General features: G+C 42.3%; 1 protein-coding gene across 2 annotated transcripts; it reads right to left on the bottom strand.

Annotated features, from left to right (window-relative positions):
- Positions 1–477: 477 nt before the first annotated feature.
- On the bottom strand, positions 478–11,246 carry eif4ba (eukaryotic translation initiation factor 4Ba). Of its 2 annotated transcripts, XM_029501515.1 has the most exons (15): positions 11,234–11,246; positions 9,316–9,456; positions 8,095–8,300; positions 7,400–7,516; positions 7,142–7,196; positions 6,873–7,019; positions 5,773–5,904; positions 5,524–5,685; positions 4,970–5,273; positions 4,729–4,817; positions 4,359–4,620; positions 4,172–4,209; positions 2,292–2,421; positions 1,757–1,829; positions 478–1,536 (listed from the first exon to the last, which is right to left on the bottom strand). In XM_029501515.1, exons 1-15 carry the CDS (start codon positions 11,244–11,246, stop codon positions 1,459–1,461), a joined length of 1,947 nt encoding a protein of 648 aa, XP_029357375.1. In that variant the 3' UTR covers positions 478–1,458. The 2 variants fall into 2 exon arrangements, with proteins under 2 accessions (XP_029357375.1, XP_029357376.1); XM_029501516.1 differs by lacking the exon at positions 2,292–2,421.
- Positions 11,247–12,798: the final 1,552 nt, after the last annotated feature.

Below are 12,798 nucleotides of genomic sequence, written 5' to 3' on the forward strand. Positions count from 1 at the left end.
TACTGACAGTGTGTAGCGTTGCCTGCTGTGTGGGGTCTGCAGGAGACTGATCCTACAGTAAAACATGTATGCCTTCTGTGTGTGTGTGTGGGATGTAGGGCTCAGCAGGAGCCTAACCAGCTGCCACCAGGAGACTGGCCCTCTGCAGGGGGCTTAGACTGAAGAAACACTGTGAAAATGCTCTGCTGCTATGACCACACTAGGAGAACAGTCAGCAAAGGAGGAATACCTTCTGATTGTTGCCAATAAAAGTGATAACTTGGATGCATCTGATGACACAATTTACCATTTGACCCTCAGGGGTTTATGGTTAATTTCAGATACCCCGCTGTTGCAACACCACGTAGGGCCTTATCAGGGGAACACAGGTTCCTAAGAGAAGCCCATACAGTCCAAACCTTCTTTGGACTGTATGGGAATTATTTTATTTTTGAATCATTGGATCAAAACGTATAATGACCACATACGATTTGAATGTACATAATGACTCCCAATTTATTGCAAACTGGATGACAAGCTCACATAATCTCATGAAAATCCTCACATCAGGAAGGGTGAATGACTTAAGACAGCTGCAAAGAATCGGTAAGATGGCCGGACATTAGTCCATTATGAGCCTTTAATGAAGGCCAGTATTTTACCAGACGGTGTAGAAACTGACACATCTGTACACTGATTGGGGATAATAGTAATGGCACTTGATTTGATTCTCAGTGAGGATCATACAGCTGCTTTCCTTTAGCCCCCACAGAAAAATCATTCCCGTAATACTACAGTCTATGAATTACATAGTGCTCTATTTAAAATGCAGTCAACCAGTTACCTTCAGAATTTCAGAAGATGAAAAAAAGATTTAAAATTGTCACAATACTCATGACTGTTAGTAATGGAAGACAAGATTTGCTTGACTAAAATGCCTTTTAAATTAGAAATTGCTAAAATATCGATTTTATTCTGACAAATTACTGAAGTCAATAAAAAGGCGATATGAATTTAATCTATGGGTTATGCAAGTCTAAGTCAAAAATTGAAAGAAAATAAAACCAACACCTTATGAGCTTAATCTTTTGTTATAAATTCTGGCATTAACCTATCTGTGATCCACAAAATATACAAATTCATTTTTCCCCAATTTTTCCATTTATTTATTACAATTAATTCAACATTACCATCATTTTTCCATGTGTCAACTACGCCTTTTTCCCCCATTTAAAACAAGTCCAGTATGTGAGTATTCTTTCAAGCCGGAAAAGTCCTGGAGGTGGGAAGGGAGGACAGGTGGGAGGGACGTTTGAACGTAAAGGACAGGGTTGTAGGGGAAAGGAGGGAGGGAATGGTTTCCTACCAGGAACCTCTTCCGTGTGAGAAGATTTTTCATAAACTATGTGAGATTACTTTTTTTTCCTGCATTCATTTATTTCTCTTGCGCTTCCTGGCTTTGTCTCATTATTTTGCTCTCTATTCGATGTCTTCGGTATCGTCTCCTTGGTCTCCATCCATTAGCAAAGCGGCATACTTACTGGCTGAGCTGAATTTCTGAAAGAGACAAAATGCAAACCTTGATCAGTAAAAACCTGCTTTGAATGCTGATCAAATAAAGCATGCAAGCCAAGCTTCTGAAAAAATATGAAACAATGGTACTAACAATGGCTTACCAGAGGTTTTTTGTTTTTTTTTTTGAAAGAAAAATACAATGTAACCTCAAGATACAGGGCTTTTTTCCACAGATTTTTATGTCACCCAGTTAAAAACTCACGGGGGTTGGGGTTTCTTCATATTTCTTTGGCTCTGGAGGTGGTCTATAGTCTCGGTCTCTTCTGTTGTCCTTTCTAGAATCAGAATGAATACTGAGGTTAAGATTTCGTGGATGGCTGAGCACTGGAAAGTTGTACCTTGCCGTAAACCTTAAACCACACAGACAAAAAGAAACTAAAGGAGCACAAATTATGTTCATTTTCATCTGCCTTCTACTTGGCACCTAAATCATACTGTGACCCCCCCTTAAAAAAAAAAAAAAAAAAAAAAAAAAAAAAAACCTGAGCATCTGAATTGTCCCAAACATTCAGATTTTTGTTGTACTGTTGAGGTTCCCTGCACTGTTGGGGATTCTAGCTCAACTATTAAATGTGCATACCAGAAGTTCTGGTATCCTTGTATTCCTACTGTCCGTGACAGCAGAACTCTGTATGCATCATCAGTTATATAACTGAGCACAGGCCAATCTTTACAGATGCCCAGTAAATGTCCCTTCCTGTCTTGAGTACTTTGGAGGTGCTAGCTTGGTGGCTGACCTGTCTCCCTCCTTTCTTCGGTCTCTGTTAGGCCCTTCTCCTCGGCCCCGCCCTGCTCCAGGCCCTGCAGGCCCCCCTCGTGCACGTGGGGGCCCCCGGTCCCGACGCACACCGTCAGCCTTGTTCTCATCTTAAAGGAGAAGCCAGACAGTTGAGTGAAGGGAGGTCGTCGTACTTTGCACAGTAGACTACACTCACAACACACTGCAGCATCAAAAGCCACTGGGTTGGATTCAAACAGTGTTAGTCACTGATGTAGGGCCAAACGAGAAGTGGTCAAATGTAAAGTGACTCTGCACCATCACCCATTGCTTTTAAATTTAGTACGAGCTTGGAAGTTATGTTTCCAAAACAATCAGAAACATAATGCCAGTTCTGACACAGCAAAGGATTTCACTGAATGGGGAAGTGGTCTCAGATTTTTGGACCCTATTGTACTTTACTTTCACTATGTTTACCACAGACTAATGCACGATATTGGTTTGTGCCCCCCCCCCCCCCAAACACCCTTGTAATGAATACACTTATTAGGAAGATGAGGTCAAAACCAACTCTTTCCAGACATGTTCTTTTTACTCAAAATGTTTATTATGATAAAGTTACCGAACAGGTTGAAAGTAAGCACAACATCTGCTCTTACGCCTCATTGTGTGGTTGAGCTGGTCTCAAAGAAGAAACACTTGAATTCTGATATACCTTCTGTAATAAATGCATGATAAGGAATGAGGCTGTTAAATATTCAACTCCCTGTTTGCAGGACAGGAAATTTGAAACCATCCTCATATCAACATTATGGATAATCAAAAATCCCCCCCACCCCCCCAAAAAAAGAGAACATTTTAAAAAGAATGCAAATGTCCTTAGACAGCAAATTCAAGCAGGTGCAGCCACACTTAAATGAAGCTGGCAAGCAAGTCCACAGTCATCAAGAAAAAGAAACAAGGACACTGCATAGATTGTGGACAACAGTCCCAAATGCAATTTTATATGGGCAGTCATATGTTTAAAAAAAAAAATACACTTTCAGATACAGTCTACAAAGGTTGAATAGAGAACTTTAGACAGGCCAGCATTGTAGCACTAGAAATCGCAGTGCCAGTTGGTCCATGCGTCAAAATAGTTTGATCCAGAGTTAAAACTATTGGATGGGCTGCCAAGAAATACACTCTGTGGTTTCCGGGAGTGAGCCCAAATGACCTTTCCACTTTCTCAAAATTTGCACTCATCCAAGACTTCAGTTCATGACAGGACACCCCTCAAACTAAAGACTGAATTCTCACTGTCTGTAATTTGAGATTTAGGCTATGGTTTCATATTCTCACATTACGGTGTCACCGTACTACACATTGGTAGCATGAAAAGAACATCCAATAGCTGTGGACGTGCATATTAACATGCTCACGTTAACTTTAAGCTCAAAGCAGAGATGAGCCACAGAATAGCCAGGACTGATCAGGGTGTAGAGTAGAGCCTGAATGCAAGTCTGAGATGTCCTAGAATGGTCAATGTACAGAGAATAAATGGTTGTGATAAACAATCAACATGGCCTTTCCACTGGTGCCAAACTCTGCATTATTGCTTAACTAGTGGTAAGGATCTAAGAACAGCAAAGTTACGTGTTGATCTTTACAATATCACAGGATTGCTAATGTGGCTGACGACTTGAGTCTTGTTCGTATCCAAAGTCTCCATTATCGCATATTTTTGCAGATGTATGCAAGTGTTTTTGTGTATATAAGCGTCTTCCTTCTTCAGTTTCCTTTGTTTTTGTTGAGTCCTTTTACAGTTGTGTGCACGCAAGTCACACCATTTCTTGGTTGTTCAAATTTAATCGTGGTCTATTGTGGGGTTTGTGTCTAGCACTCATCAGAATGCCTTACCCTTTCCAGATCCTCTTTCATCTGCAGAACTTGAGGAGCTAAAGAGAAAGTAAGAAAAGACGGGGAGAGGTGAACGAAAAATTGATAAGTTTAGCTTTCATGCAAGCCTGTCCAACCTATTGCTGGGTGTGAACATGCACACACATTGCGGAAAAGCTTTGACATGTGCCCTGAAGTCTATTCTCACCTGAACTTGGGAGGAGTTGAACCACTTGGGGAGACCGGAGAGACTGGAACTCTTCCATCACCCTCACTAGAGCCTGTGCTGACTGCACTTCTCTTGGCCCATGCATTCTCCTTCGGAGGAGGTGCAGGCATCACCTTCAGTGGCTCCTTAGAGGAGCTGGTAGAGGGGGGGCGTGAGGCTGGCCCGGGGGAGGAAGGGTCACCTTCCCTCCCGCTGAAAACCTCATTCTCCCCTGAGCGCTCGCTATCTCGACACCGGGACCCTAGTAGAGGACAAGAGGGGCGCAATGTTATATAATAATTTTAATAAAGAAAAGGAGCAACTGCATTCTTAACTACAGCTATGTAAAAATTAAATGAAAGCGTCTCACCCCTTCCAGAAGTGCTTCCTTGCTGTGAAGACTCACTTCCCGTGCGAGATCGCTCAGTATGAGATTCCTCATTGCGCCAGCTTGGATCCCTGGAGAAGAAGAAGAAAAAAAAAAAAAAACATTACTAACTTGAAATTCTTGTGAAATATTAAGCATTTAATAACTTTCATTCATAATCAAGATTAAAATAAGCAGACAGCACTCATTCGAAATTAGTTAATGGCCGATGTCTATCCCTGACCTGTCTCGCATCTTTCTGTCAGGTCCTCTGCCTTTGTCCTCCTCCAGCTGCCTTTGCAGTCTCTCTTCTTCTTTCTTCAGCCTCTCCTCTACTTCCCTTTCCTTGGCTGCTGTGTCAACAGGCTTGGCCCCACCAAAGATGGATGAGGCCCTACTGCTGGCACTTGGAGCTGCAGCAGGGGATGTACCACCACCACCGCCGCCGCCGCCGCCGCCGCCACCACCACCACCACCACCACTGCTACCTTCATCCTCCTTGGGCACACTACGAGGTTTTAGGTTGAGCTTGGGTCTCTGCTGAGGAGCTGGAGTGAGCAAATGAAAGAGTAATATTAATACAGGGTAGAGTGGCTGTGAGTAGCAGTAACCACAGTCAAACCCCACTCTTGACAGGAGTTACAGACGTTAAGATAAGTGTGGAAATGTGTTAGACGTTTCCTAATTTTAACATTTGTTTTCATAAACTGATTTGACTGGTACAAAACATAGGCCGGCAAAATGACTGACTAATGCTCAGGGGGGTGTTCAGTTTCTAAGTAATTCTGACAAACTCACCTCTCTCCTCACGTCTGTCATCCCGTCTGTCATACCGGTCATCACGGTCGCTGTAACGATCCCTGTCGCCATAACGATCATTGCTACCCCGACTATCATCATAATCACGACGGAAGCCACTCCCAAAGGCACGGCGACCTCCTCCACCACGAGAGTCATAACCTAGGAGAAAGGGAGTTAGTTAGGTTGACAAATGAGAACCTCTCTAGGATGGGGACATATAGGAATTTAACAAGAAAAACTGCACACCTCCCCTGTCATAGTCTCTGCGGTCCCTCTCATCATAGCGTTCCCGGTAGCGATCTCTTCCACCATCGTAACGATCATTGTCGCGGCGAGATCCCTCTCTGTAACGATCAGACTCATAACGGTCCCGTGATCCTGAAAGGAATATGACAGAATTTGAGATTTTTGCGATTGGTTGAGTGAATAATTCAATTTTGCTTCACTCACTAATCATGAGCACATATACTAAATAGTATAAGTAATCATTAATAATTTATGTCCACAGAATTACATGCTAGTTGCATCAGGAGCAAAATCACTTTTGTCACTTTTTTGTCTAGAATCCTCACTACCCCAGACTTGCTTTTAGGCAACTTTTAGAAATGTTGCTGAGAACTTCTGTGGTGGTATTGCAGCCTGGATGAGTAATGAAGACTTCTGCAAAATAATTACACAGATATCAAACTGCCTCTCGATTATATTTTTACTACGAGACTGTGGCAAATGCAACATAGATAGACCCCAAAGGTAACTTGGAATTTGTTAACTCACTCTAAATAAATTGCTGAATGTGTAGAGTGCACTGATCGCAAAAAGAGAGAACCCACTTAGTGCCAGAGTTATTTTTCACTGACTGGATTAAGAGCTAAAAATAATTGTGTTACTTTGGCAGTAATTGCAGCTAAAACGAAAAAAGACATGTAGGCTGCGACAAAATAATCAAGTGTATAATCAATTCACAGCACCACGGTGTAGCCACTTTCAGCAGGAAGAAAATGGGAATTGAGTTGCACAGGAAGAGGGCTGCTGGTGCTAATGCTGTTTATGTTAGCCACACAAGGGCAGTGCCTATGTTCACCCATAGATGCATTTTTCTATTATGATCGATTTAAGTTCTCTCTCCCCCTTTACTTTTCTTTCTTTTTTTTTTTTTTTTTTTTTTAAGAAAATATGACTGCTTTATATTTAAATTATTGTTTAACAAACAGTTGCCATAAAATGGACTTTAAGAAGAAGTTTGACTGTGACTGACACCAGTGTTACTAAGAAATAGTATCCAGGACTATTAATACAATGAGGTTTGTGCAGAAGTTCAAGCACAAACAAAACAATTTGCAACTCACTCTCTCCAAAGGCATCATCTCTCCTGGGAGGTCCATCATCGTTGTCTGCACTTGGCCGAGCTCTCCAGTCACTATCTGTCTTGTCAGGGCCCATATCTGCCATTCGTCCACCCCTATCTCTTCCTCCCATAGGCCCACTGTCTCTCTCTGAGGTGCAAAGAGGACAAAATATTACGTTCAATCATTAAACTGTGATGGAGGAGGGGGTGTACCTCCTTTGGTTCATTTTCTCTACATGCCACTAAAGTCAGAAATAGTTAGCTCTGTACCTTTATCATTAGACTGGTCAGCAATATCCACACGGATCCTTCGGTTACCCAAGTTCTAGAGACATGAACAGAAGGGGGGTTGGTGATTCTCATGCACACGTTGGCATGAGAGGAAAACTGCTAAAATTATCAACATAATTTATGTAATTAAACAATAATTAGTGATCTAAAATTTATTATGCAATACAAAGTGATTTGTTTCAATTCCAGGTAAAGATTTTGAAATATCAAATGTTAATACTTTCTGCTTTCTTTTACCTCTTCATTGAGACTGAGGGCCCTCAGGAGTGAGTCCACATCATCAAATTCAGCATATCCAAAGCCCTTCAGCCTCTCTGGGTTACTGGGCTCTCGAGGCAGACGCACTGCACTGATCTTAAGGTAAAGATAATGACAGAATAACATAAGAATCACAAAGTTTACTGAGCTGGACTCTGCACTGTTCTGCTCACCTAATTTAAGCCAGGAAGAAAAATATGAATAACGTTGTGCAAATGAAACGTATGGAAGAAATGGGTCAATACTGGTTTGATGACAATAATTTCAGCCCTAACCTTAAACAAAAAACTTCAACAAGACTCACAGGCACAGTAAACAGTTCGATGGAGACAAATTGTCTCAGAGGCAAACATTACCACACGACACGAAGGTAATCAAGCGGTATGTTAACTGAAAATTTTATGTTTTATCACCACAATGTAAGCAGCTTGGTTTTTAAGGCTCTTTTAGGTAGAGGAATACTGAAAGTTATGTGATGATCTGTCCATAGTTACAAGGTTACAAAAACTGATTGTTGTGTGGACCAGACCTATAAAGAGAATGAAGACTGCAAGTGAAACTGTCAAATGACTATCACTGGCTGTGCTGCTTTGCAAAACAAAGAGCTGTAGTTATTGCAAACACATAGTACTACGTCTTATATATCCCATATTGCATATGCTTGCTACACATACTGCCAAGCCGCGGAAGAAGTCTTTGATTGATTCTTCAGTGACTTCATAGGGTAAGTTCCCCAGGAAGGCCGTGTATGGCGGGCTGCGGGGCAGTCGGGACCGATCAATATTGGGTTCACGGGCTGAGCGAGGTGCAGTTGGTAGGATGGAGCGGTCAATGGGCGGCGCTCGGTACGTATCCTCCTCCGTGTGCCACGAAGTTGAGACTAGAAATATGAGCAGAGTTACATCAAACAGAGTACAAGTTACCTTCATTTTTATGAGCAGATCAAAGTTTGTAAGTCTATAAATTGTCTGAAGAAAGTGAATAATTACATGCAATATCCTAAGGTGACAAAGTTCAAATATTTTGTCAATATAGCCCAAAATTATAAAGATAATATCATTTGTGACAAGACCAAAGCAGTTTTTTAACAACTAAAAAATTATCTGTTTAAATAACCAGTTATTTTTCTCATTTCTCACTTATTTTTATACATAGTACTCACTCATAGTTACTGGCATTCTTGTATTCTGTGGCTTAAATAATAGCAATTGGCAACAATGATTGACACAATGAACTCACATCCAGTCACATATTAGAAAAGTCAATGTCTAAAACTTAAATGTCATTGTGTTCACCAGATGTTTCAAGTGATCTAAAAAAAAAAAAAAATTTATATATATATATATATATATATATATATATATATACATACATACATACATACATATATACACACACACGTATTGTGTCTTATTGTTCTGTGGTAATGTGCTGATGATGAGATTCTGCAAACAGCAAAAAAAAAATATTAAAGTAAAAAAATAAAATAAAGCCAGGAAGGGTTAAAAAAAAACAAAAAAAAAAAAAAAAAAAAAAAAAAAAAACACCACTGACTGATGCAACTGAGGCATGTGAGAAACTTCGTAGTTGACAGTATGACGTTATAATGATTAAATTATCTAAGCCCAAATCTACACTATCTAACCACCACTGGTTACTCACACAACAAACATTACAGTTTACAGCTTACATTAAGTCTACACAAACTTGAATTCTTCTCATAGCAGTGATGTGGTAAGATCAATTGAAGACAGAATTAGCAAAAATCACAAAACTTGTGATTTAAGGTCGGTGCATATGTGAAAAAGAAACATTAATATATATATATATATATATATATATGAGTAGCTAATATTTTTATTATTATTATTATTTATATATTTCACTTTTTGTACCATCTCCATCCAGGTCATCTGTCTCATCTGCCCAACTTGTGGACTTAGTTGGGTAACTGGGGGCTATGCCGCTTCCTCCGCTGTCCTCTGCCAAGAAGTCAGTCAGAGTGAGGGTCTTTCCCTTCTTATTCTTCTTCTTACCTAGAGAAAATATACACAGTTCATAGTAAGCCAGAGAAGAAACATGCTGGGTCTTCGGTGACCCACAAAGACGTCTGCATGTGATTTGAAGCAAATCGCTGAGGGGGAGAGGAAAAAAAAAAAACAAAAAACAAACAAACAAACAAAAAAACCCACAAAAACGTTAGATCCACCATTGATGAAACCCAACAACGAGCGCAAAGTGAGAGTTTGAGTTTCAAAAGACTGTTATGTGCCTCTCTCAAACTTGTGAGAGCCATTTCTTTGCATAGACAAACAATGTGTAAGGGTGAGTGGTGACATGTTATCCAGCCTAACCAGATAAGGAGTCTACAACGTGTGAGTTATTTTCTATTAGAAAGTAAAAACACAGGGAGTGGTCTGCTGGCCCAACTGTCACAGGAGGCCAGAAAAGGCTGCACTTTAATTGTTTGGCTCCAAGTGTCAGATGCAATATGCACAAGGCTGAAAGGAGCAGGCTTAAATGAAGGCTAAATAAACGTTTCCTGTATCCACAGCAGAACATTTCTCAGTTTCTCTTTGAATCTCGAGCATGTCAGCGAACCATGGAGGTGGGGGAGATGGCCTTGAGGGGGGAGGGGAGAGAGAGGTTTGACACGCAGCCCATACAGCAGAACCGGTTTGTTTTGGTCAGAGGCAAAATAAGAGGAGCAACAACGCTGGCTGTGAGCTTTATTGTGAAAATCCCAGGCGTCAGTACATTCTTTACAGAAATCGTTGCTAACGGACCTTACGCCAAACTGAGAGCGCCACGGACGGTCAGAAGCCCCTCCAAATACACAATGCTAAGTCATCGTGTCAAAATTTACAGGCCAAACTACCTGGCCCCGGCTGCTTGTGGTCTTACCTCAGCCAAGTGTGTCAGTGTGCAGCAGCTTCCTTGCCGCTCCGCTCGTGTGTAACATTAGCACGTTGGGAGCTGCGTAATGTTCAGATAACAGCTGCTGGACCAACACTTAGCCGTGAGGACACACAGGTTGTTTACTCGCTATCAACGTAGGTCGCTATTGTCTTTATTCTGGCTTTGTCAGCAAAGGACAGCTGACGGAGGGGGGGTCTCCCTGCTTAGCTGGCTATGTTTTAGGGCCTAGTGCACATCGCAGCGCCAGGACCCAAGTGCGCCATCATCAGAAAAGGACTGGGTCGGCCGGACGGGCCGGCTCAAAGTTGTGACGCTGCCGGGGAAGTGTTTAGGACGCGACTTAACAGGCCCAGCCGCCCGATTTCAGTCAAACACCGTCGCCGAGGAGCCAGGCAACACACGTGGGGAGACTCCCCGGGCTGCCCGGACTCCTCGGCCCAACCCCTCCTCCACCAAACGCGCTTGCGCCCGGTGCTTAGCCACTCTGAGCGCCACGGCAAGCTCCTCTACGGACACAATGTGGCAGCTCCGCACGCAGTTTGAAGGCTCTCACGACGTGTCACAAACTAACCAGTCCGCTCAACACAACATAAAGTAAAAAGCGGACCCCATTATCACGACAGGCAACAGTTTCTCAGGAAGAGACCGAAGCTAATCTGTAGATTGAAATGCGCCGACTGTGCTAGTCGCTTCGTTCATTCGCCTCCCTCCAGCAGTTACGTCTTTAGGAGGCCAAAACAACCGACAAACCGCTTCACACGCGCGGGACACCGACGCCGATTGCTACGGCGACACATAAACGAAACCAAAACGTCATGTGTTTGATTGTATCGATATCTAAATCTCTGAAATTCCCCACAACCGACCAAGATCGTTCACCCACATAAACCTCACCTGACGCCGCCATGTTGGAGAGCGAGTTCGTAAAAGTTCCCGGATGAAGGCGTCAGAGGTTTATTATCGGGAGCGCGCATCGCCGTCCACGGGCCCGCCTGTCTCCTCCCTTGTTTGCTTACAGCCACATCTGCTGAGCACCGATGTCCCCTCACTGCGTCCTCTCTGTGCTTCATTTCTCCAAATGCTTGGACAGAAAACCGCACACGGCTCCGTGGACACATCCCTATCCCACATCAAGGAACAATCAAAATATTTGTGGCTGCAAATTTAATCAAAACTATTGAATGTAATGTATTGGTTTTTACAAATACTATGACATTTGCCCTTTTTTTGTTGTTGGTTTTTTTTTTTATTTGAAATCCTGGATGTAAGTTTCATAATTGGACAGAAACATTATCTTGTTAACTAAAATTGTGATGTGTAGTCGTTAAAGACAGTATTATCTCTCATAATAGCAGTGCTGTATATTTTATTTATAAGAAAGAATCATATGTTTTTTTAATCATACAGTCTAGTATCTTCTGCCACTTATCTGTTTCGGGGTCGCAGGGTTGATGGAGCCAATCCCAGTTCACACTGGCTGAGGGCGGGGTACACCCTGGATAGGTCACCAGTCCATCACAGGGCCAACACACAGAGACAGACATCGACCAACAACCACTCACATTCACATTCAGACCTACGGGCAATTTTGATCTGTTAACCCAAACATGTGTTTGGATTGTGGGAGGAAACCGGAGTACCTGGAGGAAATCCATGCAGGCACGGTGAGAACACGTCAACTCCGCACAGAAAGGCCCCAGGCCGGGAACTGAACCTTGATCCTGACCTTCTTATTGTGGGGCAAAAGCATTAACTGCTATTCTACCAGAGAAAAAATATACAGCATAATCCCTGTGAAATGTAAGTATGAAATAACATAAAATGGAAAAATTCAGCTGAAGGAGCCGTAGCTGATCTCAGCTGATTTGAGATTTGGAGATAATTTTGTCGCAAACATCTGCAGACGTGTTTGCAGGCAGCTCTGTCAGGGAGAGTGCAGTGGAAAGATGTTGGCGCCCTCCTGTGCATGTTTCACCACCCTACAGTGTAGCTCTGAAGGGGGCAGAGGCTGTGGGACAGTGGGAAACTTGAGCAAGTAGGCTAACCTGATTGATAAGAGTGAAAAACTATAGCATGGACGTTCCCAGCCCAGAACTCTAGATTACTGTTTAGGATGTTTGTGACCGGTGAAACAAGTTCCACATTCATTATTTTCCTCCTCAGTTTCCCTAATGACTAACAGGACTCATATTACAAGTCACATGTCACCTTGCACTCCCTCATGGCTTGGACGATCAACAGCCTTTGCAGCCATCAATAAAGCAGCTGTAAGGAACTTAAATTTTGTATGGAGCAGTCAAAAAGTAATTTTTCAAAATGTTAATTGCCAGCTGTTCCTTCTTGTGATTCCTGTCAGCAGAAATTAATGACACACCTGTCTGCATCATGTCCTTCCTCAAACTCTGTTATTCAGTCAGAGAGGGCAACACAGTGCAATAAATGTGACAGCAACTTGTCAA

This window comes from Echeneis naucrates, chromosome 5, assembly GCF_900963305.1.
Source record: "Echeneis naucrates chromosome 5, fEcheNa1.1, whole genome shotgun sequence".
Taxonomy (NCBI): domain Eukaryota; kingdom Metazoa; phylum Chordata; class Actinopteri; order Carangiformes; family Echeneidae; genus Echeneis; species Echeneis naucrates.

What these genes read in the sequence shown, in the direction of transcription:
- eif4ba (XM_029501515.1), bottom strand. An exon ending in AGATGACCTGGATGGAGATG is followed by an intron (nt 8,301 to 9,315) that starts GTACAAAAAGTG and finishes TCATATTTCTAG; the next exon opens with TCTCAACTTCGTGGCACACG. An exon ending in CGAAGAAAGGAGGGAGACAG is followed by an intron (nt 1,830 to 2,291) that starts GTCAGCCACCAA and finishes TTCTGATTCTAG; the next exon opens with AAAGGACAACAGAAGAGACC.